The following is a 22,555-nucleotide window of genomic DNA, read 5'->3' as shown; positions in this document are numbered from 1 at the left end:
GCTGTTAAGAGGACTTGGCTCCTATTCCAGTAAGAATTATCTGATTATGGATAAGTCAAAATCAAAAGTTATGGTCTTTGGAAAATGATTACATTGTCATAAATGGCTATTCGATGAGGAGCCAATAGAGCAAGTTCACACTTTTCTTTACCTGTTAAGTCTTCCAAATTCCTTACAGGAAACACACTTTTATTTGTGGAGCTCTAGAGATAGAAGATGTAATACATCTATTATTTTGAATGTCAATTCGATATGAAAGAGGGGATCAACATCTTGGACTTCATATTTGATTAACAACCTATTGGGATCCTAATATTAAAACAATTCAGCATATAATACAGTGCTTTTCTTAGGAGGAAATTTGTTCAGATGAAATCTTCATTTTCATTCTCAGTGCTTATTCTATTGTACTTATTTTTCTAAATTCTGTTTTTACATAGTGACTTGTTAATGTTCTATATTTTATAGCCTATATTTTGATATGGCCTAAAGATTAATCAGCAAGAAATGATATGTGCATGAGGGAAAAAAAGTTGGATTCATTAAAAGGTACAAATCGGGAATTGGTGGGACCCCAAAATAACAGAATTCTTCATTGCTTTTTTGAGGTCAGTGATAAAGTTGTTTCCGGGACTCTGAGTGATAAAAGTCAATTCCCTTTTTTCCATCCGATGTTCCCCAAAGATGGGATCCAGCACCCAGGAATTGTCCAACTGCTACTCCATTTTGGATGGACCTTAATCGGTCTCTTTGCTCAGAACACAGAGAAGGGAGAGCATTTCATGAGGACTTTTACACCTATGCTTCTGAGGAATAGAATTTGTGTTGTTATATCACAACAATTCTCAGTGACTGGACACACAGCACCCCTCAGGGATGCCCTCTCTAAGTGGAAACAAGTCAATGTTTTTGTTCACCTCATAGAATTTACTTCCATTTTAGACAGAATTGTTTCTTTCCATTTAATGCTTAGGCGTTTGCCAGGACCCATTGAAGGGAAAGTCTGGATCATGACAATGGCTGGAGTATATTACATGGGAGAAAGCAGCCTTTTAAAATATGTCCATAGTGTTTGGACCTTTCCTCTTCAGTGGAAAAAGAGTTGGGACAAGGATGATGCCTATAAACAATATTTTTTTGTGGAAAAGGAATTTCAAGCTGGGTATTTTCACTGTTCTGTTTCAAAACACGTCTTTTCTGTCAAAGGCCAAAGAAGATGCACCCAGAAAGCCCCACTGGAAACCCAAGAGAAACAGAATAGTGTGGAGATCGCAAATGTAGTTGTTACTTACAGTGTCATTAAGATTCTGTCCCATGCCTTACATGCTGCATGCAAATCCAAGAGGAGAAGGGAGAAGGGAGAAGAGAGGTTGGGGGCTCCAAGGCTGCAGCCATGGAAGGTAAGGGGTCCCAACAAGGATCTATCAGACTATAAATTCCTTTTCAAGGTCTTTGGTGGTCTCTGAGCTTGGTTGTTTAAGATCTTGAGTGACTGTATAATGTCTTCTGCTTATTGGAAGAGCCCTGCATCCTCCCTTCTACAACCAAGATGTTTTGTATATTAGGAAAAAATGTTCCCAGATTCCTTCCTTCTGTAAACCAAGATGGCTCTTCTCCTTGTAGCCTTTCCTCAAGGCTAAAAGTAGACCCTTTGATCTCTTCCTTGACTTCTTTCTCCTTGCCTAAAGCTGATGAAAATTTTGTGCAAGTTTTTCTCCAAGTGTGCTGCCTGTAAGGGGATCTGGTATGATTCTACTGGATCATTAATGACATTATAATCAAATGAGTAATATGATTATTATCATATCATTAAAACATTAACAATACTTTATTATAATCAGTAGCCATTCTACATATAGAATAATGTGACAAATGAAATGAATGAAATCTTAAAATAGATTGCAGCTGCCATTCATTTCAATCATACAATCATGTAGCAAATCCTATATGCTAAAAATGTGTCCAAGTGGATTATCATATTTTTCTGGCAGAATGCCCAATAAAAATATTTCTGGTTTCAAATCTATATGCTGCTTTATCATTTTTTCCAACCAAGTATGTATTTTCGGCCAATATTTTCTAGCTTTTGGGCATGTCCACCACGTATGATAATATGAACCAGAGGTTTGATTGCACTTCCAATATTTCGCGGATGTATCTTTATACATTTTTTTCCAATCTTGGTGCAAAATGCCATCTATACAAGTTTTCTTAACATGCTGTTGACATACTCAATCTAACATTTCTATCCCACAGTTTCTGCCATTTATCCAGTTCTATCATATATCCAAAAAGTTTAGCCCAAACTATCATTGTCTCCTTTACCTGCTCACTTTCAAGTTTAATACTTAATAAGTAATAATATATTTATCAATTTTTCACCCAGTTCAGTTAATAACTGGTCCAATTCTGTTAATTCTTTATTAAAACCATACATTTTAGCATCTTTCTCATATTGAGATTGTATCTGCATTTGTGGATATATATATCCCTTCACTACTAAGTCCCTGTTTGGTTTTTAATTCCCCTTTTTCATTCAGAATATATTTATATCTTATAATATTTTCCATATTACTAACATTAGGATGTATCAGTGCTTCCATTGTGGAAAGCCAGACTGGTATTTTCAAATAATGTTGTTCTTTAATTTTAACCCATATTGATAGCAATGCATTTCTAACACAATGTCTTTGAAAGTAGCTGTGTATCTTATTGTTCCCATACCATAAAAAAGCATGCCAACCTAACTGAAGATTAGATTACATGTTGCCAGTATACTGCATGATTGAGAAATATTGATGAATCTTTGTACTTGAGTTTTGAAGATAGTGATAAGACTTGTTCTCTCAACTGACAATATCTGCAAGTTAAACAACCATAGAAGAAAGATTGAAATATAAAAATAACACAAGAGATTAAGAACCATCCCCACCTCACCCCCGCCATCACCAATTGCTTGCTTTTAAAATTCCTGTATGTTTCCATTCTAGTTCCATTCTTTTCTGGAGAAGAGTGAATTGTTCAATCTTTCTCTGATGAAAGTGTACCTGGATCAAAATGGAGATGTAGCAGCAGATCTGGATATCATCAGTAGGGTGATTTTCCCAAAGAAGGATCCCATTGAGAAGCAGCTGGGGAGTATTGAGAGACAGAGACTTATAATCAACCAAGATACTTTGTCACAGCTAAAGTTGCTCAACAAGGTAGAGAAAACATTGGTGTCTTTTCTCTTTTTTCAAAAGCTTTAGGACCCATTTTGAGTGGACTCAACCAAGTCAAAGAGGTAGATAACCTTCACTGGAAACTGAATGTGTAAACATTTTATAATTTTCTTAGATGGATAAAGAGGCTTCAGTTCTATTGACCATGTTATACTTCGGATGATATAATGTTGAATACAGTCATAAGCTGATTCAGCTATATCTAAAAAGAGATTTGGGAAGATTTTTGTGTAGGACACAAATCATTGCCTTTTAGTGTCTAGTCTGCAATTTAGTTTGCGGACTAGTAAAGCTGGGGAGAGAGGACCTCATATGTTGGGGATTGTGGTGTCCATAGCTCTGAGTTCACGTGTTCCTGATCAAATATGAAGGCAATTGTGTTGACCAGTTCCTGACTTCAGATTTGGATTTGGATTGAATCCAATGAAATGGAATCAAGACTGTAGGGAGGTCCTGATGGTCCAATTGGGAATTAAGCTTCATCTTGTCCTGGTTGGAATCAGGTTCTCCTAAAAAAGCAGGTCCAGAGTCTGAGATGTTTTTAATCCCCTGGACCACGTCATAGCAATATACACCTCTCTTTAACCCCACTGGGGTAGGGGAATTTAGGAAGGAGGTCCAAGGCTGTCAGTTCACATGAAATCAAAAAGACTAGTCTGATGAGACCTTATTGATTGATTAAATTCATTTGCTGTCAATCTCACTATGATAATGGCTTGAAAACTGAAGTATTGAAGCATGACTTTGGTACAAAAAAAAATCCTGATATCAGTAAAGCAAGGGACAATTTCAACGGATATATTACTTAGATTTTTAAGAGTGCACTTCATCTCAAAATCCCTCAAATGCAATTGTTTATCGTGATTGTTAGCTACCTTAAAACAAAATGAGAGGCTCCAAATCAAACTAATAATAAATATGAGTGTAAAACTCTCTGTCAGTGTGCCACCTAATTGTATTATTTCAACAGAAAGGACCTTATGATGGATAATTTGTGTAGAAAAATCCTTCTGCACATAGGACTCACACTCGTGATCCTTGTGGTGCATCAAACTCACACTTTTTGAGGGACACGTTCTCATGACCTCATCTCCATCTCACCTCACTATAGTTTTAGAATCTAGAATGTCAGACACACAGACACACACACTGCACAAGCAGGAGACCATACTCCATTTCTGACAAATGGCAGTCCAGTGTCTTCTTGAAAGCTTCCAGTGATGAAGATCCCACCACCTCTGAAGGCAACTTCTGCTCCACTGGTTGATTGTTCTCACTGTCAGAATATTTCTCCTTATTTCTAAGTTGAATCTCTCTTTGATCAGTTTCTACCCCTTATTCCTTGTCTGGCCTTTGGGTTCTTCGAAAAATAGCTTGACCCATTCCTCTCTATAACAGTGCCTCAAATATTGGAACACTGCTATCATGTCTCCGCTGGTCCTCCTCTTCACTAGACTAGAAAGGTTTGTGTTATGTTGAATTCTAGTATGACATGGTCACTCTCACCCAAGGTTTCTCTACTTTCAACTCCTTCTATCACTTCTTCTCTGTTTGTAAGAATTAAATCCAGTATGGCTGTCCCTCTACTTTGATTTCTCACTTGGTGCAGAATTAGCCTTCCAATTGATGTTAGGGTAATTGAAGTCACCCATTACTATTGTAGTGTGTTTCCTACATATATTTGTTAGTTGGTTAGCAAAGCGGACATCTATTTTTCTGCTTGATTAGGTGGCCTATAGTATACACCTATGGCCATGTCATTTTCTTTTCTTTTATATTGACCCATATTCATTCTAGGAGGTTTTCACCTTTGATTTCATGCATTTCTGTAGCAATATAAATACATTGCAACTCCACCTTCTGTTTTATGTAGTCGTGTGTGTGTCTGTGTGTGTGTGTATGTGTGTGTGTACCCAAGTACAAACATCTTTAAGGTTGACAGCCCTTATTTGTAAGGAAATTTTCCTTTTTTATTTTATTTGGGAGATACTTTTGGACTGCTTTCAAAGGGAAGCATCTTTGCAATGTTTTATGTACTCCAGAAGAAACCTTTCCAGATTTTACTAGCCAAAAATGTCTTTCCTCATAACCGTTTTATTCTATTTTAATAAATCCAATGGAATAAAAATTCAACAAATATTTTACAATAATGTTTATTCTAAAATTTACTATGAGTGGATATTACATTTTAAAATCAAGCATATATGAAGAATGGAGGAATGAATGTAAATTCCACTATGAGGAGGAAAACATTGGTTGTCATTTAATGCTTAAATCTTTTCTCAATTTTATCCCTCCAGGCTTTGTTAAGAAGAAAAGTATTTTTAATATATATAATCTGATAAATCGGTAGAAAAAGGAAGGAACTAAATGAGGCCTGCAATTGTATCTCTTTCAACCATTTGGAAGTATGCAGATATTTCATATTTGCCTATGTGAAGCCCAGAGATAACTTGTCTAACGTTCATATCTACCTCCATCTTACATGGATGTTGAGTCTAACATATTTTCTTTGACTTTTCTTCTTTCTCTTCTCAGTCTCTGCCTCAGTCCAAATGTGTGGAAAAATGTCAGCCTGGATTTGTCAAGAAGGCTCGAGAAGGAGAGCCAGTTTGCTGCTATGACTGCGTTCCTTGTCCTGAGGGGACCATCTCCACTCAGGAAGGTGGGTGACACATAAGGAAACATTGATTTATATGCATGTTAAAGACACATGTTAAAGTTTGATCGTTTACTTCTTGATTTTAATGATGTCCAATTTCTTCCATAATGGGAGATATAAGAAAAATATCTAGAAAGATAAGTAGGAAAAATGATGTTGTGGGTTGCATAGGAAATCTCTCTTTTATTTGCCAGTTTGAATGTTTTCTTCCCTCTTTATCTTTCTAAGGAACATCTGAGTTCTTTGTAACTTGAGGAATGATTTTAGATCAATGGGTTTTGCTCACTCAACCCAATTTTGAATAGAATAGAGCTGGAAGTGACCTTGAAGGTCTTCTAGTCCAGCCCCCTGCTGAAGCAGCAAAACGATCTTTGATCAATTTCCAACCATTATTTTTTGCCGTAGTCCTCTCGTACTTTGGAGAATAATTTGACCACCTCTTCTTTGTGGCAGCCCCTTAATTGTGCATTAAAAGCCAAAAGAAGCACCAATCAATTCCTCAATTAATCAGTCAATATTTATGAAGATAATAAATCCTCATAAACTGAAATATCTAATTGAAAGGAACCATGGAGGGAGAGATGTTGGGTTCAAGGAGCAAATGAAAATCAAACAGAGGACTCACCATAATAGCACTGTCAAATAGTAAGATACCAAAAGTTATAACATGAACAGAAAAGGAATATAGTCCTGGTTCTGAAGGGAGAAAAGAAGTCTAACATACAGTGTTGGGTTTAAAAGGAAAAGAGAACTAATACATGACCAAGCTACTTAATATCCATCGATACCAACGTTGAATTCATTCTCTCTTTAAAATTGTTGCCAAATCTAGAGAGTATAGGAATATATCACTGTATCTTCTCATTTCTACAGGGTAAACGACTTTGCAGATAACAGACTCTTAAATTCTTAAATTCCTTCATGAATTCATCTTCATTAAATTCAAGATGGGTCCCTGTTACCAGGAGATCCCCGGGGCTGTTGAAAGAATCTCATTTTAAAGGATCAACTATTGTGCAGGCTTCACAGAATCCCAGTTTCTTTCCAAGTGCAATTAAATTCATCTTTCAAACACTACGTGAGACAGAACCAGGGTATCTGCAGCACTTCCACTCCTTGAGACTATGTGCTTGTCCCACCAGAGCAGATTTAATTGGCATGCAAAAGATCTTCTTCCCTAAAACATTGCCACTTTATGGGTCCTCAGAAGCCCACCTTTTCTGGTGCAGCTCCTTCCCCATTGGACCCACTCCCCACTGAAATTCAATAGGCCCCATCATCTTAAACCTCTGGAGACTTGCTATTTCTCCCAGTCATTTGGGATAAGTTAAGGTCAGTGCAAGATAAGAATCTGGTGGATTACCTCAGAGAAGGGAAGTAGTAGCACCAGATATTTCTTCTTTTAATTTTAGGTTGTTATCCTTGTTTTTAACAGTTGTACATATTGGGGGGGTTTGCTGTAGTGTAAGAATATACAATTACTGAGGCTTTCCTGTCTCTCAATATCACATGTCATCCAAAGCTTTTCTTGAAATTTGAAAGATTATAAAATAAATGTTACTTTATTTTCTCAGATACCGAAAAATGTACCAAGTGCCCAGATGATCAATATCCAAATGAGAATCGAAACAAATGCATCCCCAAAAGAATAAGCTTCCTGTCCTATGAAGAACATCTGGGTATCATACTCGTCTCTTTTGCTCTCCTCTTATTTCTAACCACAGGCCTTGTTTTAATGATATTCCTTAAATATCTACAAACTCCCATTGTCAAAGCCAACAACCGGGGCCTCTCCTACATCCTCTTGTTCTCCCTCCTGCTTTGTTTTTTGTCCTCCTTTCTCTTCATTGGCCAGCCAAGGAAAGCCACCTGTCTTCTCCGACAAATCATGTTCAGCAGTGTCTTCTCAGTTGCCATTTCTTCTCTCTTGGCCAAAACTATCACAGTGGTGCTGGCTTTCCTGGCCACAAAACCAAGAAACCAAGTGAAGAGATGGTTGGGGAAGAGCTTGGCCAACTGCATCATCCTTTCTTGTTCTGCTGTCCAGATGTTCATCTGCACCACATGGCTGGGAGTTTCTCCCCCATTTCCTGATTCTGACCTGCACTCCCAGCCAGGAGAGATCATCCTTCAATGCAATGAAGGCTCTGTCGCCATGTTTTATATTGTCCTTAGCTACATGGGTTTCCTTGCTGCCATTTGCTTCATAGTGGCTTTCCTGGCCAGGAATTTGCCTGGGGCCTTCAATGAAGCAAGGTTGATCACCTTCAGCATGCTGGTCTTCTGCAGTGTCTGGGTCTCCTTCATGCCCACCTACCTGAGCACCAAAGGAAAGTCCATGGTGGCCGTGCAGGTCTTCTCCATCTTGGCCTCCAGTGCTGGGCTTCTGGGGTGCATCTTCTTCCCCAAGTGCTACATTATCCTCCTGAGACCAGATCTAAACACTAAAGAACATATAAAGAAGAAATGAGGGAACTGATTGTGAAATTGTATCTTATGCTGATAAGATTTAATTAATAATTCCTATTATTATCACTTTATATTCTTCATTAGTGTTTTTAATAATTTATGTTATTTAAAACCAAAGGTAATAGAAATATGAAGAAAGTTAGACTTGTCAAATTAAAATACAAAATAATCATCAGACAATATAACAAATAAAATAATAATTAATATTCCTTTTGTAAAACTGTTGGGAGTCCTCCTTTGCCTCAACACACAGATTAGCTAATATTTGGTTTAAACAACCCGTCAAGAGAAGACACGTGTGATCCATGTCCTGGGCTTTGGACTGTTGAAAGCTTGGCAGATGTCTCCAAAGCTAGTTAGGAAGGTGTTAGCTTTATTTCATTCACAGTATTTTGGAAATAGGTAGATCCACTCCCCCAAGATCTAGGTTGTACTGGATGCAGAAAGATTAATGAGGATGATTTGACACTGCAGTTTCAACAGCTCCAACTGCTTTTGGTGCTGCTTCTCTTTCTTCCGCTGTCTCTTTCTCAGTAATTTCCTTTTAGTTATGCTCCAAATCAAGCTCCATCTTCTTGGTGGCTTAGTCTGTCTTAGCCTCCAGTTCCAGCTTCTGTGGGCTGTGGTGCCAAGCGGATGTTCTGACTTCTGGAAAGAGTGCAGAGAAGAGCAAGTAAGATGATTAGTGGACTGGAGACTAAAACATATAAAGAATGGTTGCTAGAATTGGGCATTTCTAGTTTCATGAAAAGAAGGACTAGGGTGACATGTAGTGCTGGGCTGTTTGGTTGCATCTTCTTCCCCAAGTGCTATCTTATTATCATTAGACCAGATCTAAATGCTAAAGAACATCTAATGATAAAAGTAGGGACCTGATAATGAAATTGTTTCCTATGCTCATAACATTTGATTATTAATTGCAATTGTTGTTGGTTTATTGCTTTCTTTGTTTCTGCTTGAGAAATTAGCATATTTATAATCCAAGGAAATAAAAAATAATTACATTAATCAAATTAAAATCCAAGATAATGATCAAACAATAAAGTAACCTAATATTGGTAGCCCTCCTTTTCCTCAGCACATGGGTTAGCCCATATTTGAGTGAAGTGCCACTTTAAGAGAGGGGACATACGAACCATATCCTGGGCTTCAGACTACCTTCAGCTTGGTAAGTATCTTCAACGTTGATTAGGAGAGTCTCAACCTCATCTCCTTCATGGTTCTTTCAGAATTGGTATTCCAATTCCCTCATGGTTTGGTTCTATTGGGATGAGAAAGATTGATATAGATCCGTGTTGGCGAACCTATGGCATGCGTGCCACAAGTGGCACGCGGAGCCATTTGTCAGGGCACGCGAGGCGTCCTTGCACCCGGCCTTCACATCGCTGCCGCCGCCGCTACCACCGCCGCTAGGACGGGCTTGGCCGAAGGGAAGTCCGTCAGGCCTCGGCCGCGCCGCCCTCACCTCCTCCTCCTCCTCCTCTAGCCGTGCCATCGCAAGGATTAAGGCGAAAGGGGGGGGACGGGGAAAGCGAAGAGGGCTTTGCATGATTTTTTCGCCTTCTCCAGGCTCCAGAGGCTTTATAGGAGCCTAGGGAGGGCGAAAAGAGCCTCCCCGCCCCCCCCCCGGAGGCTTCATGGAACGTCCGGAGGCTTCCCTTACTACATCGCAAGGATTAAGGCGAAAGGGGGTGGACGGGAAAAGCGAAGAGGGCTTTGCATGATTTTTTCGCCTTCCCCAGGCTCCAGAGGCTTTATAGGAGCCTGGGGAGGGCGAAAAGAGCCCCCCCGCCCCCCCGGAGGCTTCATGGAACGTCCGGAGGCTTCCCTTACTACATCGCAAGGATTAAGGCGAAACGGGGAGGACGGGGAAAGCGAAGGGGGGGTTGTTGTCCTCCTTCTCCTTTCCCCCTCCGGCTCGAACGTGGCGCCGGGGCCCGGCAGGCAGCGAACGAGTCGGAGCCTGCCGACTGGAGGAAGAGGGTGAGAAGTGAGTCCTGTGAACGGTGGCAGCAGCGGCGGCAAAAGTCGTAACTCGGCGGTGGGCCGCCCCGGCTGGGAGACAAAGTAGGGGAAAGGCAGCAGGCAGCCGAGTTGCGACTATTGTCGCCGCTGCTGCCGCCGTTCACAGGACCCAACTCTCACCCTCTTCCTCCAGTCAGCAGGCTCCGACTCGTTCGCTGCCTGCCGGGCCCCGGCGCCACGTTCGAGCCGGAGGGGGAAAGGAGGAGAAGGAGGACAACAACCCCCCCTTCGCTTTCCCCGTCCTCCCCCTTTCGCCTTAATCCTTGCGATGGCGCGGCTAGAGGAGGAGGCGAGGGCGGCGCGGCCGAACCCTGACGGACTTCCCTTCGGCCGAGCCCGTCCTAGTGGTGGTGGCGGCGGCAGCGATGTGAAGCCTGAGGCGCCGCGCAGCGGAGGCAATCCGGGCCCGGGCGATGGAGACGCACGTCTCGTGCCTGTTCAGGGACCGTCCCGAGGCTTCCCTGAAGCCTTCAGAGCGCTTAAAACGACCATCCGAGCAACCCGGAAGTCACTTCCGGGTTGCTCGGAGGGTGGTTTTAAGTGTTCCGAAGGCTTCAGGGAAGCCTCCGGACGTTCCCTGAAGCCTCCGGAGGGGGCGGGGGGGCTCTTTTCGCCCTCCCCAGGCTCCTATAAAGCCTCTGGAGCCTGGGGAAGGCGAAAAAATCATGCAAAAATGGGTGCGTTGTGCGCGCATGCGCACTGGGGGCGCATTGCATTATGGGTGCGGCACGCCCGCACACGACCCCCCCCCGCGCTCCCCCCACTTGTGGCACGCGACCAAAAAAGGTTCGCCATCGCTGATATAGATGATGCAGTGTTGCAACTTCAACAGCTCTATTTGGGTTTGGTGCCCTTTCACAGCAATCTCCCTTCATTGAAGCTCCAGTTCAACTTTCACCCTCTTCATGGCTTCCTCTCTCTTAGCCTCCCATTCCAGCTTCTCTGGGCTGAGGCGCTGAACATACTTTCTGCCTTCTGGTGAGGAATCTTCTCTAGCAGACATCTTCATAGCTGTGCCTTTCTGAGAGGATTGGCATCCAGGTATCAGTGTCACTCAGTGGTGTATTAACCATTTAGCAGACTAAGTTCGTGTTTAGGACACCAGGCCCAAGGGGGCACCACAAAGTTGACAAACAAAATACCCAATGAAGATTTGTACAGTATGTACAAAGGAGGAGGGCACCAAGATTTGTAAGTGCTTTGAGCTTTAAGCCGCCACTGTTGACACTTCCCAATTGTGTGACTGCCCTACCACTACCTCACCTATCCATCCTCACCTATCCATCATTGCCAGTTTCTATGGGGGGGAGGAATTAAGACCTGTGGTTTGTATGCGAACTCTGCCCTCTTGATTCCCTGGTTACCCCCTAGTGTTCAATATCCCACTTCTACTACCATATAATAATGGAAAAAGTGTCCTCAGTGTCGAACCTGCCCCTCCTCTGAGCTCCTTCAGTTCTAGAGAGACCCATCTATGGGGGAACAGCTATTGGCCAATTTGGTCTCCTTGTTCCCACCCTTCTTCCTCTCCAGCCCTCTGGGAAATCAGAAGAGGATTGAAGGGAAAATCCTCACCTGCCTTAAATGCCTGTGATTAGAGTGTTTTTTTTTTCTTTAAAAAGGGGAAATTCCTTTATTTTCTGGTATCTTCTATGTTCAGCATTGTGGAAATCAGATGTAGGACCCAAAGCAAGCAATTAACTCCTAAAGGTAAAGGTTGCCCTCACACATAGGTGCTAGTCGTTCCTGACTCTAGAGGGCGGTGCTCATATCCAGTTCGAAGCCAAAGAGCCAGCACTGTCCAAAGTGGTCACGTTGCTGGCAAGAGTAAACCATGAAGGTGCACAGAACGCTGTTATCTCCCCAACAAAGGTGGTTCTTATTTTTCTACTTGCATTTTTACATGCTTTTGAACTGCTAGGTTGACAGAAGCTGGGACAAGTAACGGGAGCTCACTCCATTTTGCGGCACTGAGGATTCGAACCATCAAACTGCCAACCTTTCTGATCGACAAGCTCAGCGTCTTAGCCACTGAGCCATCGCATCCCTCTTTAAAATGTATAAAAAAATGTGTTAAATGAATGTGGGAAGTGTAAAAGTAAAGAAGGGACTTTTTATCAGTTATGGTGGACATGTAATAAAGCAAAGATATTTTGGAGCAAGATTCATATTTTAACACATAAAAATTCTGAAAACAAAGATAAAAATGAAACCAGAAACGTTTCCTTTGGGTTTAATGGAAAAAGACTTAGAGAAAAAAAATTGGAACTTTGACCATATATACAGTATGTTGACACAAAGTCTCATTTTTAACCGCAATAGTGTGGGTAAAAATCAGCTTCCAAATGAATGGGACTGTTTTGTATTCAAATGAAGACATAAGGAACTTAGCCTTACAGCTCAAAGTGACCTTTGCTAAGTTACAGCAACTTAGAACTGAGGAGAAATTTCCTGATGGTTAGAACAATTAATCAGTGGAAGAGAACTTGCCTCCAGAAGTTGTGAATGCCCCAACACTGGAAGTCCTTAAGAAGATGTTGGATAGTCATTTGCCTGAAACGGTATAGGGTTTCCTGCCTAGGCAGGAGGTTGGACTAGAAGACCTCCAAGATCCCTTCCAACTCTGCTATTGTATTGTATTGTAAAGATATTACCTTTTTTTGGACTTCTACCTTGCTTCTAGTCTACCTGTCCATTTGTCTATGGAGTTGTGCCTTGTTTGAGCATACGTATCATTTTGCACCTATAGAGTCATGCCTTGCTTAAGCTCTACCTGTCCTTTTGTCCCTATTTGGGGTTTCTGCTGCTTATTTTCTTGTTGCCAAATCTTCTCACCCTGTCTAATTTGTGTAGGTGTTCTTACATTTCCTTTATTTCAAACTGACAGGTTTATACAGTTACATTCCTTTCACTGATCACCCCCTCCCAAAATGGGATAGATTGTTTCTTAGTAGGTGATTCATCCCTATTACATTACATTACATTTCAATTACAATAGTAGAGTTGGAAGGGACCTTGGAGGCCTTCTAGTCCAACCCCCTGCCTAGGCAGGAAACCCTATACCATTTCAGACAGATGGCTATCCAACATCTTCTTAAAGACTTCCAGTGTTGGGGCATTCACAACTTCTGGAGGCAACTTCTGTCCCACTGATTAATTGTTCTAACTGTCAGGAAATTTCTCCTCAGTTCTAAGTTGCTTCTCTCCTTGATTAGTTTCCACCCATTGCTTCTTATTCTACCCTTGGAGAATAGTTTGACTCCCTCTTCTTTGTGGCAACCCCTGAGATATTGGAACACTGCTATCATGTCTCCCCTAGTCCTTCTTTCTCTTAAGCTAAACAAACCCAGTTCCTGCAACCGTTCTTCATATGTTTTAGTCTCCAGTCCCCTAATCCTCTTTGTTGCTCTTCTCTGCACTCTTTCTAGAGTCTCCACATCTTTTTTACATCGTGGTGACCAGAACTGAATGCAGTATTCCAAGTGTGGCCTTACCAAGGCATTATAAAGTGGTATTAACACTTCACGTGATCTTGATTCTATCCCCCTGTTAATGCAGCCTAGGACTGTGTTGGCTTTTTTGGCAGCTGCTGCACACAGCTGGCTCCTATTTAAATGGTTGTATTATAGGGTTTCCTGCCTAGGCAGGGGGTTGGACTAGAAGACCTCCAAGGTCCTTTCCAACTCTACTATTGTATTGTATTGTATTTATAAATATGGACGAATGGATCATTTCCCCCTTTTCTGCATCATTTCCGCTCCTTTTTGAAATGTGTAACTAGTTATATATTTATTTAATAAACACATTTATATGAAGACCCCACACTTATGACTTTGGATGGCTTCTAACTTTAAACATAAGAACATAAAAACTTATAAAAACCGTATCACTTTATGAAGGTTGAGAGAATATGATACAGATGTTTCTCTTGGCTTGAAGGAATTTCTCACTATTTCTTTGGAGAGGACTGCACTCCAAAGTTCATTTTTCTTTTTTTCAGCATCCAGCCGGGTTTGATTGTGTGTCTTTAATGTTAAATTTATTTGATATTTGGGTCACTTCTCCCCCCCCCTTTTTGTTGTTGTTGTTGGTGCTGGATGTATCTGTTTGTTTGTCTTTCTCTTTTGTCTTTTATTTGTTGTGATAAAACAAAATAAATGTATTTAATATATTGTTTAATACACACTGCAGTGACGTCCTGTGTTTTGAAACTGGTGTCGGAAATAGGAATCGAAATTTTTGTTCTGTGATCAGGGATAACAGGGCATATGGGTGTGTTGTAGTGGGCTTGATTCATGTCCTTTTCTGCTACTAAAAAAACAGAATTGTTTAGGAGTATGTTTAAGGCAACAGTCTGTGTCTAAATGTTTATTTTGACTCTTTAATTCCGTGTGGCCTCTTTTTCATTCCAATTCTCAGTCCCCATTGGCCATGCAATGAGCATAACTGAGAAATGACTGGAGGTCTCTGGCAAGGGAAATTTGGCTTTGGAGGGGTGAGTGTGACCCTTCTGTGCTTCCATGGGTCATTTTGAGTCTCAGGCAAAGATGACTGTCAATCATGGCGTCTCTGCTGTGAACCTTCAGAGGACTTTATGAGAACTGACTTAAGGGTTTAAGAGACAAGAGAACTTTCTCTTGGATTGAGAAGGGGAAACCCCTTGATCAAAAGTCGCTCCATATGCTTGTGTGAAGTTATACGGTAGGGATTCCCAAAGACCAAAATGAAGTTTTTGGGCTTAAACTTTTAACCATGTTATTCTTTGGATAATGGAGGACATGCAGGGCCTTCAGCTCCTCCCCTTTCTTAAGAAGACTCTTTGTCTGGAGCTCCTGCACAGCCTCCGCCATGGTAAGTTCCCGACTGATGGGGACAGAGGAGGGCTACCTCCATGGATGATGCTTTCCCTCCTCCCTTCTTCTGGCATCAGAGGTTGGAGCCAGGAAACAGGCCTGCTGCCTTTGGCTCCCTTCCTGGGATGGGGACTTTGACCAGGACAGTCTCACCACTCTAATTTGACTGACAGTGTTGGCTTGGATGGATGGGGTTTTTTTACCTCTTCCAAAGGAAAAAAAATTACTCCAAAAAAGAAGAAAAAGTTACGTGGAGTTATTTATTTATTTATTTATTTATTTATTTATTTATTTATTTATTTATTTATTTATTTATTTATTTATTTATTTATTTATTTATTTATTTATTTATTTAATTTATTTATACACTGCCCATCTTGACTAGAGGTGACTCTAGATGGCTTACAATCAGGACAAAACTAGATCAAATGTGCAACATTAAAATAAAAAAAATACCAATAAAATTGACTTTTATACTTTGATCACTTGCTTTCTGATGTATTACACACACCAAATGAACTGCATGTAACATGTGTTTCTGTCCCCCCATAAATAGACTTGAACCCACCTGAATAAACTTGAGAGTTTACTGCAAACTCTGCTGGGAAAGAGTATTGTAACCCATAAATCTGCCACTTGGAGAATGTTCTCTACTGTAGAATCAGTGTTTTCTTTTCTTGAAGCCTCAAACGTCATCAATGTCTTATTGTTTGATCACTTGCTATATTGCAAATGTATGTATTATGTGTTTCTCTACCCTATAGAAAGACTTGACTCCCTTCCCCCTTTAATAAATGCTTTTTGCTTGGCTTGAGTTACCTGGTGATTTGCATTTTCAGATGGGCAAAGAAGCCACTTAGCAAAGGTTAAAGTATCTCTTCAAGGATCATATTCTAATCATCTCATTATTAGGTTATCAGGAGCCAAATGAGATGGGAGGACCAGTTATCAGAATGGATGGTCTCCTTATGCTTTGCCAGTTGCTCTGTTGTATCCTGGAATCTGAGTGGACACCTCAAGGTCAACCGTGGAAGAGCCAGAAAGACTCTGTGAAAGAAACACTAAGCCACTGTGACATCCAGCCAAGGGAACTCAAAGCTGCAGATCAGATTGAGGCAAAATACAACCCACCGGCAAATCTTTGGGCAGCTTCCCTTTTGGCAACTCTGTCGCTCCTGGACTGGATGCCTTTTTGCTACCCGTTTCCCATTTCTAAGCCGGATCTCAGGTGGATTCCTCTTATCCCATTGGGTCGTTTCCTGTCCAGTCCTTACCTTTCCTCCACATTTTGCCTGTTTCTGTTCCTCCACCGGTTCCTGCTCCTCGCTTTATTCAGGGCTTCAGCCTTTGAGTTCAATTAAGAAGTCACCAAGAATCTTACAGAGGCTGGACGTACATTTAGACAGTGGCTCATAACATTCAATCAATGTTCTTTTGCATTAGCGAGACACACAGATGTCTGGATTACCCCTTGCTTTTCAGTGTTCTCAATCACTGTCAAAAGGCTCATGAGCTCTGAGGGCGGCTAGCAGTGCAGAAACACACAGTCTTGGTCACTGACCGGGAGTTTTATTTTAGAGCAATCACACACCTTTCAGCCTCCAAGTCTTACCCATCCAGGGGCCTTCCTCTGGTAGTCTTTGGTGCCTTCCAATTGAATTCAGGTGTGGAATCCCAGACGAGCCCCCAGATTGTTGACCCGATTCGGGTCTGAGCCTGGGGCCAAAGCCAATGATGGACGCCAGACAAGAGGTGCAGGTTTTCTGATTGCTTTTTATTGGAGTACTCCAAGGGAAAGGGTTCCTGGTCAAAAGGCCAAGAACCCAAGAACGAAGGATTAAGTGAGCTTTATACATTTTCACTAAAGGAAAAGACGGGACAAAGTGAAATAATAAGAAATATCATCTAATTAACATTTTAGCAATAATTCTACAATTTGTTCTATTGGTCTATAGCTGTCCCTTTCCTAAGCCTTGGCTAATGAATGCCCCAGGAGTTATCTAGTACACATTTCATTTGCTACAGGCCTTCTCCATTCCTAACATTTAGCTGAGGTCTGCAAGTTGTCTAATCCTTGTTACTTTTTATCAGCTTTCTAGCTACCCATAATTGCTACCAGCTTTACACATGGATATTTCCTGTTGATAAGCATACTTTGTTCTTTTGTCTGCTGAGACAGACAGAACACCCCCTCCCCATTACAGTTTTCCTGATTTACTTTCGAGTGTGTGCTATGACCTTGCTTTAGCAGCCAGCCCATCAATATACTGCATTGGCCGTAAGAGAGATGGTTTGTGGTAAATCTGGGAGAGTTCACACAACACCCTTAACTAAGGTTAAGGAAAGAGAACTGCTACATTGGCATATTGTGCCATGCCAAAATACATAAACAAAACGCTGGGCTTAGCACGATGCTCTGCTTTGCACATTTGCACAGGAGAAGATTCCCAGGTACTGCAATGTATGAAATACTTTTTTAAAACTCAGTAATATTTTCAGGGACTCCATGGCCAACCAAAGATGAGTCTCCTTCTCCTTAGAGGTCTCTGTGAAGATGCAAGGGAGAAAGAAGCCACAGAGGAACTGCTAAGAGGTCCCCCTAAGCCAACGTCTGGAGGGTTGTGGCAAGAAATCAGGTCACACCAGTGCTGGGCTCCTACTGGTTCGGCCCAGTTTGGCAGAACCGGTAGTAGCTTGGCAGCCTGGTTTGTTGGAACCTGGCAGACACCAAGGCCTGCCACGCCCCCAAACTGGTTCTCCCAGCAGCGCCATCTGGGTTTTGGCTTCTGTGCATGAGCAGAGCAATTTTTGTTGTACTGCACATGCGCGCACAGTGTGTATCAACTCACAAATGCAGTGCGTCCCTGAGTGAACTGGCTGTAGCGGCTGCCAGAACCCACCACTGGGTCCCACCATCCACCACACTATGGACACAGACCATCTGAGCTGCAGACCTCACAGCTCACTGTTTATTTAAGAAACCAAGGAACATTGAAGCCCCTCAGTATGGAAAAACAACACAGAATTTCTCCAGGAAACTGAAACAAAATTCACTACCAACTCTATCATTTTATCTCTCTTACTCAGTGTTGTGGTCCACAAGCTTTCATGTTCCTGTCTCTTAGATCTCATGAAAAAAAAATACGTTTCTAGAAAAGAGGGCAAATGAAATTTCACTTCAGTTACAAGTAGTTATAAAATCAGCTCCAATTTCAGATGAATCTACGGAGATCTCATTGAGAAGAAAATCCCAAACAGGCTCTATTCTTAACATTTGCTGGGTTCAAGGATAATGATGGCTTCCATGATTTTGGAGCACAGGCAGCACTAGAGTTAAGTGGCACCAGCCTAAAGTGGCATCAAACTCATAGCTCTCTTTGACCTTTCCTAGCAGTCTCCGGAGGCATGACACCACATTGAAGGGCAGCAGAAGTCACTTTTCTGGCTGTTGATATTTCTTGCTTCAGCACCACTTTCTGGATGTGCCCTAAGAGGAAGGAGTAAAGCCACCACAGAACAAATCCCCAAGGGGTGTATCTGTGATTTCTCACAAATATGCTTATCTCCAGCTACCCTTCCTTACATGGAAGGAATTCAGGGTCCCAAGAGGAGAAGTTCCTTCTCACTGTTATTATTCCTATACCGGTCTTGATATCTCTCCTCCTCCTTCTCCCCTGACTGTCTTTGATGTAAACATCAGACTGAAGCAACATGGAAGGGATCTTGCATTAGAAAAGGATAAAGACCACAGGTTATGCTCTCTGTGGCTCAAGTTATGGGACAGGGAGGAGCTGCCCTCTTGAATGTACTTTCTCTCTCTTCCAAGGGAATCTTGGTTTCTCTCTGTTTGAATCAGGAAAGCCACTGGAAACTCCATCCTGTGAGAGTGCTTCAATTCTTCCTTAGAAACAGGAAGGAGATTGATTCAGTCCTATGAATTATGGACCTCCTGCTTCTGCTTCTGGTGCTACTGGTGTCCCAGCCTCTCTCTGGGAAGCTGAGAACGAAGTGCCCACTGAATTTGGACAACCAGGTTGGATGGAAGCCATGGAGCTATTATAGGCCAGGAGATATTCTCATTGGTATAGTTATGTCTGCATCAGCAATAAGACATACAACATTTCCTTTCAATGTGGCTCCTTCTATTCAGAAGCGGTTGTAAGTCATTCACTGTGATGGAGTTTCATTCCCTCCATTTGCAGTTCTAACACTCTTTTTTCCCCTCTTATTTTACTTACACCTGTAATGCAGGAACTGAGAAATTTCTTGAATCCTTTTGATTTCCGTCGCCTCTCACTTTTTTCTTTTATTATCTGAAAGAGGCTCAAGTCCAAACCTAAGGAAAATAAAACCTGAAAGAAGTCCACATTATTTTCCTCTCCCTGTTCAATTCTAAATCCATGACTTGATTAAAGTAGAACCTCTGGTCACGAAAGCCTCTGGCCATGACCAAATCCGGGTTTTTTGTAAGGGCCAAATATCCCGTTGTTTGTTTACAAAGATCAGTGATCCACATATGGACCCTGAATTAATTTTGCATTAATTTTGGTTAGATTCAAGTCACGACCAAATCAGATTGCGACCAAAGTTATGGAACGAATTATCGTTGTGACCAGAGGTTCTCCTGTACTGAGTTTTGTTGAAAGTAGTGATTGTTGTAGTTTTCCCTGCTCAGCTCATTTCCATATTTTTATAACCTCTCACTGATATTCTGTGCCTGATTTTTATAGGAATAATTTGTTTTTAGAACAACTTTTCTGGATCTCTCATCCAAAATTCTCTTCCATTTATGATTGTTCTACTTTTGATGATTATTCTGCAACCTTTTACTTGGCTGTTGAAAATTAGTAATTCTACAAATGATGGTTTATGCCTGATTTTTATTTTTATTTTTAGTGTATGTCTCATTTTTAATCCGTTTGCAAGACTATCTCAATACGATCTTCTCAATACTCAAAAATATTAAAGGGTGATGGGTCCCTATAATTTACCTCATGTTTTGGATCAATATTGGCTTAAGTCTCAGTTAGCTTGTGGAGAAAAAAAGGATTAAATAGAGAGAAGTATTTAGTTTTTGCTGTTAATTATCTTAATGTTAACATGAGCATGGTTTTACAGAGATTATCGTCATGTAAAAGAAAGAATAATTTTCAATTTTGAAATGGTTAACAAAGAATACCAGCTCCTGCTCAATCTCACACTTGGCTACAACATCCATGACAACTATTCAAACACACTTGGAACTTCAAATGCCTTGCTGGATGTTCTCTCTAATGGAGAAGCCAATGTTCCCAATTACAGCTGTGGAAGGAAGGACACTCTTTTGGCTCTTCTTGATGGAGCTCTTGAGAACATCTCCATCCAAATGTCAACATTAACAGGCCCCTACAAAGTCCCACAGGTTTGTGTTTGCATTTCTGTACTTGATAAAGTAAGAGGGGTGTTGGTTTGTGAGGAATAGATCCAGCCATGTCTTCTATATGGAATTCAAGAACTGCTTTTCACCATGTCATTTGTAGGTGTCATGACTAGGGATTGGGATATACAGTGAGGGGGGAACAATGATCCAAAGAAACATATCTTCTCATGACCCCTTCATCATTGGTTAAAGGTCTTCTGCTGCATATTTGGGAAGGTGAGGAGAGGCTCTGTGTTCAATCAAAGGGTCTTCTGAACAACAGGAAGACGCAGCACTGATTGAAAGCTCACTTTTTAAAAGTCTGATCTTAGTCAAAATAATGGTATTTTCAATCACAAACAAATCCAAGATTAATAAACGGAGCCTGACTGGATTATCTTTCCTACTGTTGATGAATCAGTATGTACTGTATTATGAACCTGTAAGAACCGCTAACATTGATTAACCACTTTACATGAAACTACAAATAAGTTATCCATGCTGTTAATTATATTTTACCCTGAAATGCTCATGATCAAATTCATCATAAAAGGTTTGAAAAACAACATTGCCAGTGGAGAGGATTTTCTACCAGCTGAACAATTCAAGAAATATCCCAACTGGTGGGACTCTATATTGGCAACTTCATTTACACATATAAATAATATCTGCCATGCCCATATGGGTCAAACCTAATTCCGATAGATAAAGACAGGGAATAAAAAGCACCCTAGCAATTCCAGGCCCAGATCTCTAACAGACATTGTGACTAAAATATATATCAGCTTCCCCTTGAATAATGAAAAGTGCTTTCCTTGCAGAAGAACAAGATTTGACCCAGTATTGACAATTGTGTCGTCTTGAACAATCTAACTCTAAAAATATCAATCAGAGGAAATAACGTTTTCCTGCTTTTAGAGTATTTGCTTCAACAGAGTAAGGAACATAGAAGAAACTGATTGCCCTTTAAATGGAACTCAGAATGTTGACCCTGCTCAACACCCTCTCTACAAGCACTGACAATGAGAACAATTAATCAATGTCACAGGTCAGGCTAGAAAATCTCCAAGATCCCTTCCATCCCAATTATTCCATGTTCTTTGTTCATTTGTTAGAGAGTGTGATTTGGGCTCAATGGAGCCCTGAGAAGTAGGACGGATCCCCACCAGAAATTAACACAAGGGTGCTGCCAATGTGACATTTGGGTTTCATATACTGTTAAGAAGACTTGGCTCCTATTCTCATAAGAATTATCTGATTATTGATAAGTCAAAATCAAAAGTTAGAGTCTTTGAAAAATGATATATTGCCATCTAGGGCTATTCGATGATGAGTCAATAAAGCAAGTTCACACCTTTCCTTACCTGGGTATTTTTCTCTGTGACTGGATCTTGGCTCCCTCAGCATCAAAGGAGCTCATTTAGACCAAAGGGACAAGTGAACACACTGTTAAAAGAATTTTAAAAAATCATAGCTATGCAGGATTGTTCGCCTGAATTATTAAAGTACAAAAGGCCAAAGTTGCCACCATGCATTTATATTGAGCTGAACTTTGGGATTTAATTCATACCACTACTTGAACTAATTTGATCACATCCCATGAGAAGTATCTTGTGGATGGATGAAAGGACTTCAGCTGCTGCCTTCAGAGCTGAATTGGGAATTTATACAATTTATAAAATTAAGGCATATAATTGTTTTTTATAAAATTAATGGTATGGATAGTGACACAGTCAAAAAAAATGTTAGATTTTCAATTAAAAAGTTCTTGAATTGTTGCAAATCATATTAGGAACTGTGGTCTCTTTGTCTTTATGCAATTGGACAAAAAACTAAAAAAAGAATCCAGAACAAGTCTGTGTTTTATATTCTGTATCTTGATATGGCTTAGTGACTAATCAACAATAAACTGTTGTGATATGTGCAT

The 22,555-nt window shown here is 40.9% G+C and overlaps 2 protein-coding genes across 2 annotated transcripts in view; one reads left to right on the top strand and one right to left on the bottom strand.

Annotated features, from left to right (window-relative positions):
- The window catches only part of LOC309382660 (taste receptor type 1 member 2-like), a gene marked incomplete at its 3' end in the record, with an annotated part of 256,900 nt that overhangs the window by 216,658 nt on the left and 17,687 nt on the right, over window positions 1-22,555 (bottom strand). The window lies entirely within an intron of this gene.
- Window positions 1-22,555, top strand: part of LOC309384584 (vomeronasal type-2 receptor 26-like) — a gene marked incomplete at both ends in the record, with an annotated part of 35,058 nt that overhangs the window by 1,446 nt on the left and 11,057 nt on the right. The window contains 3 exons of the mRNA XM_081938286.1: window positions 2,991-3,203; window positions 5,760-5,886; window positions 7,458-7,867. Coding sequence (XP_081794412.1) covers window positions 2,991-3,203; window positions 5,760-5,886; window positions 7,458-7,867 — 750 coding nt within the window. The remainder of the gene's footprint in view (window positions 1-2,990; window positions 3,204-5,759; window positions 5,887-7,457; window positions 7,868-22,555) is intronic.

Source organism: Natrix helvetica, assembly GCF_964273705.1.
Source record: "Natrix helvetica genome assembly, chromosome: 1".
Lineage (NCBI taxonomy): Eukaryota > Metazoa > Chordata > Lepidosauria > Squamata > Natricidae > Natrix > Natrix helvetica.
The sequence above is the reverse complement of the archived record's forward strand: the minus strand, read 5'-3'. Positions and strand labels throughout refer to the sequence as shown.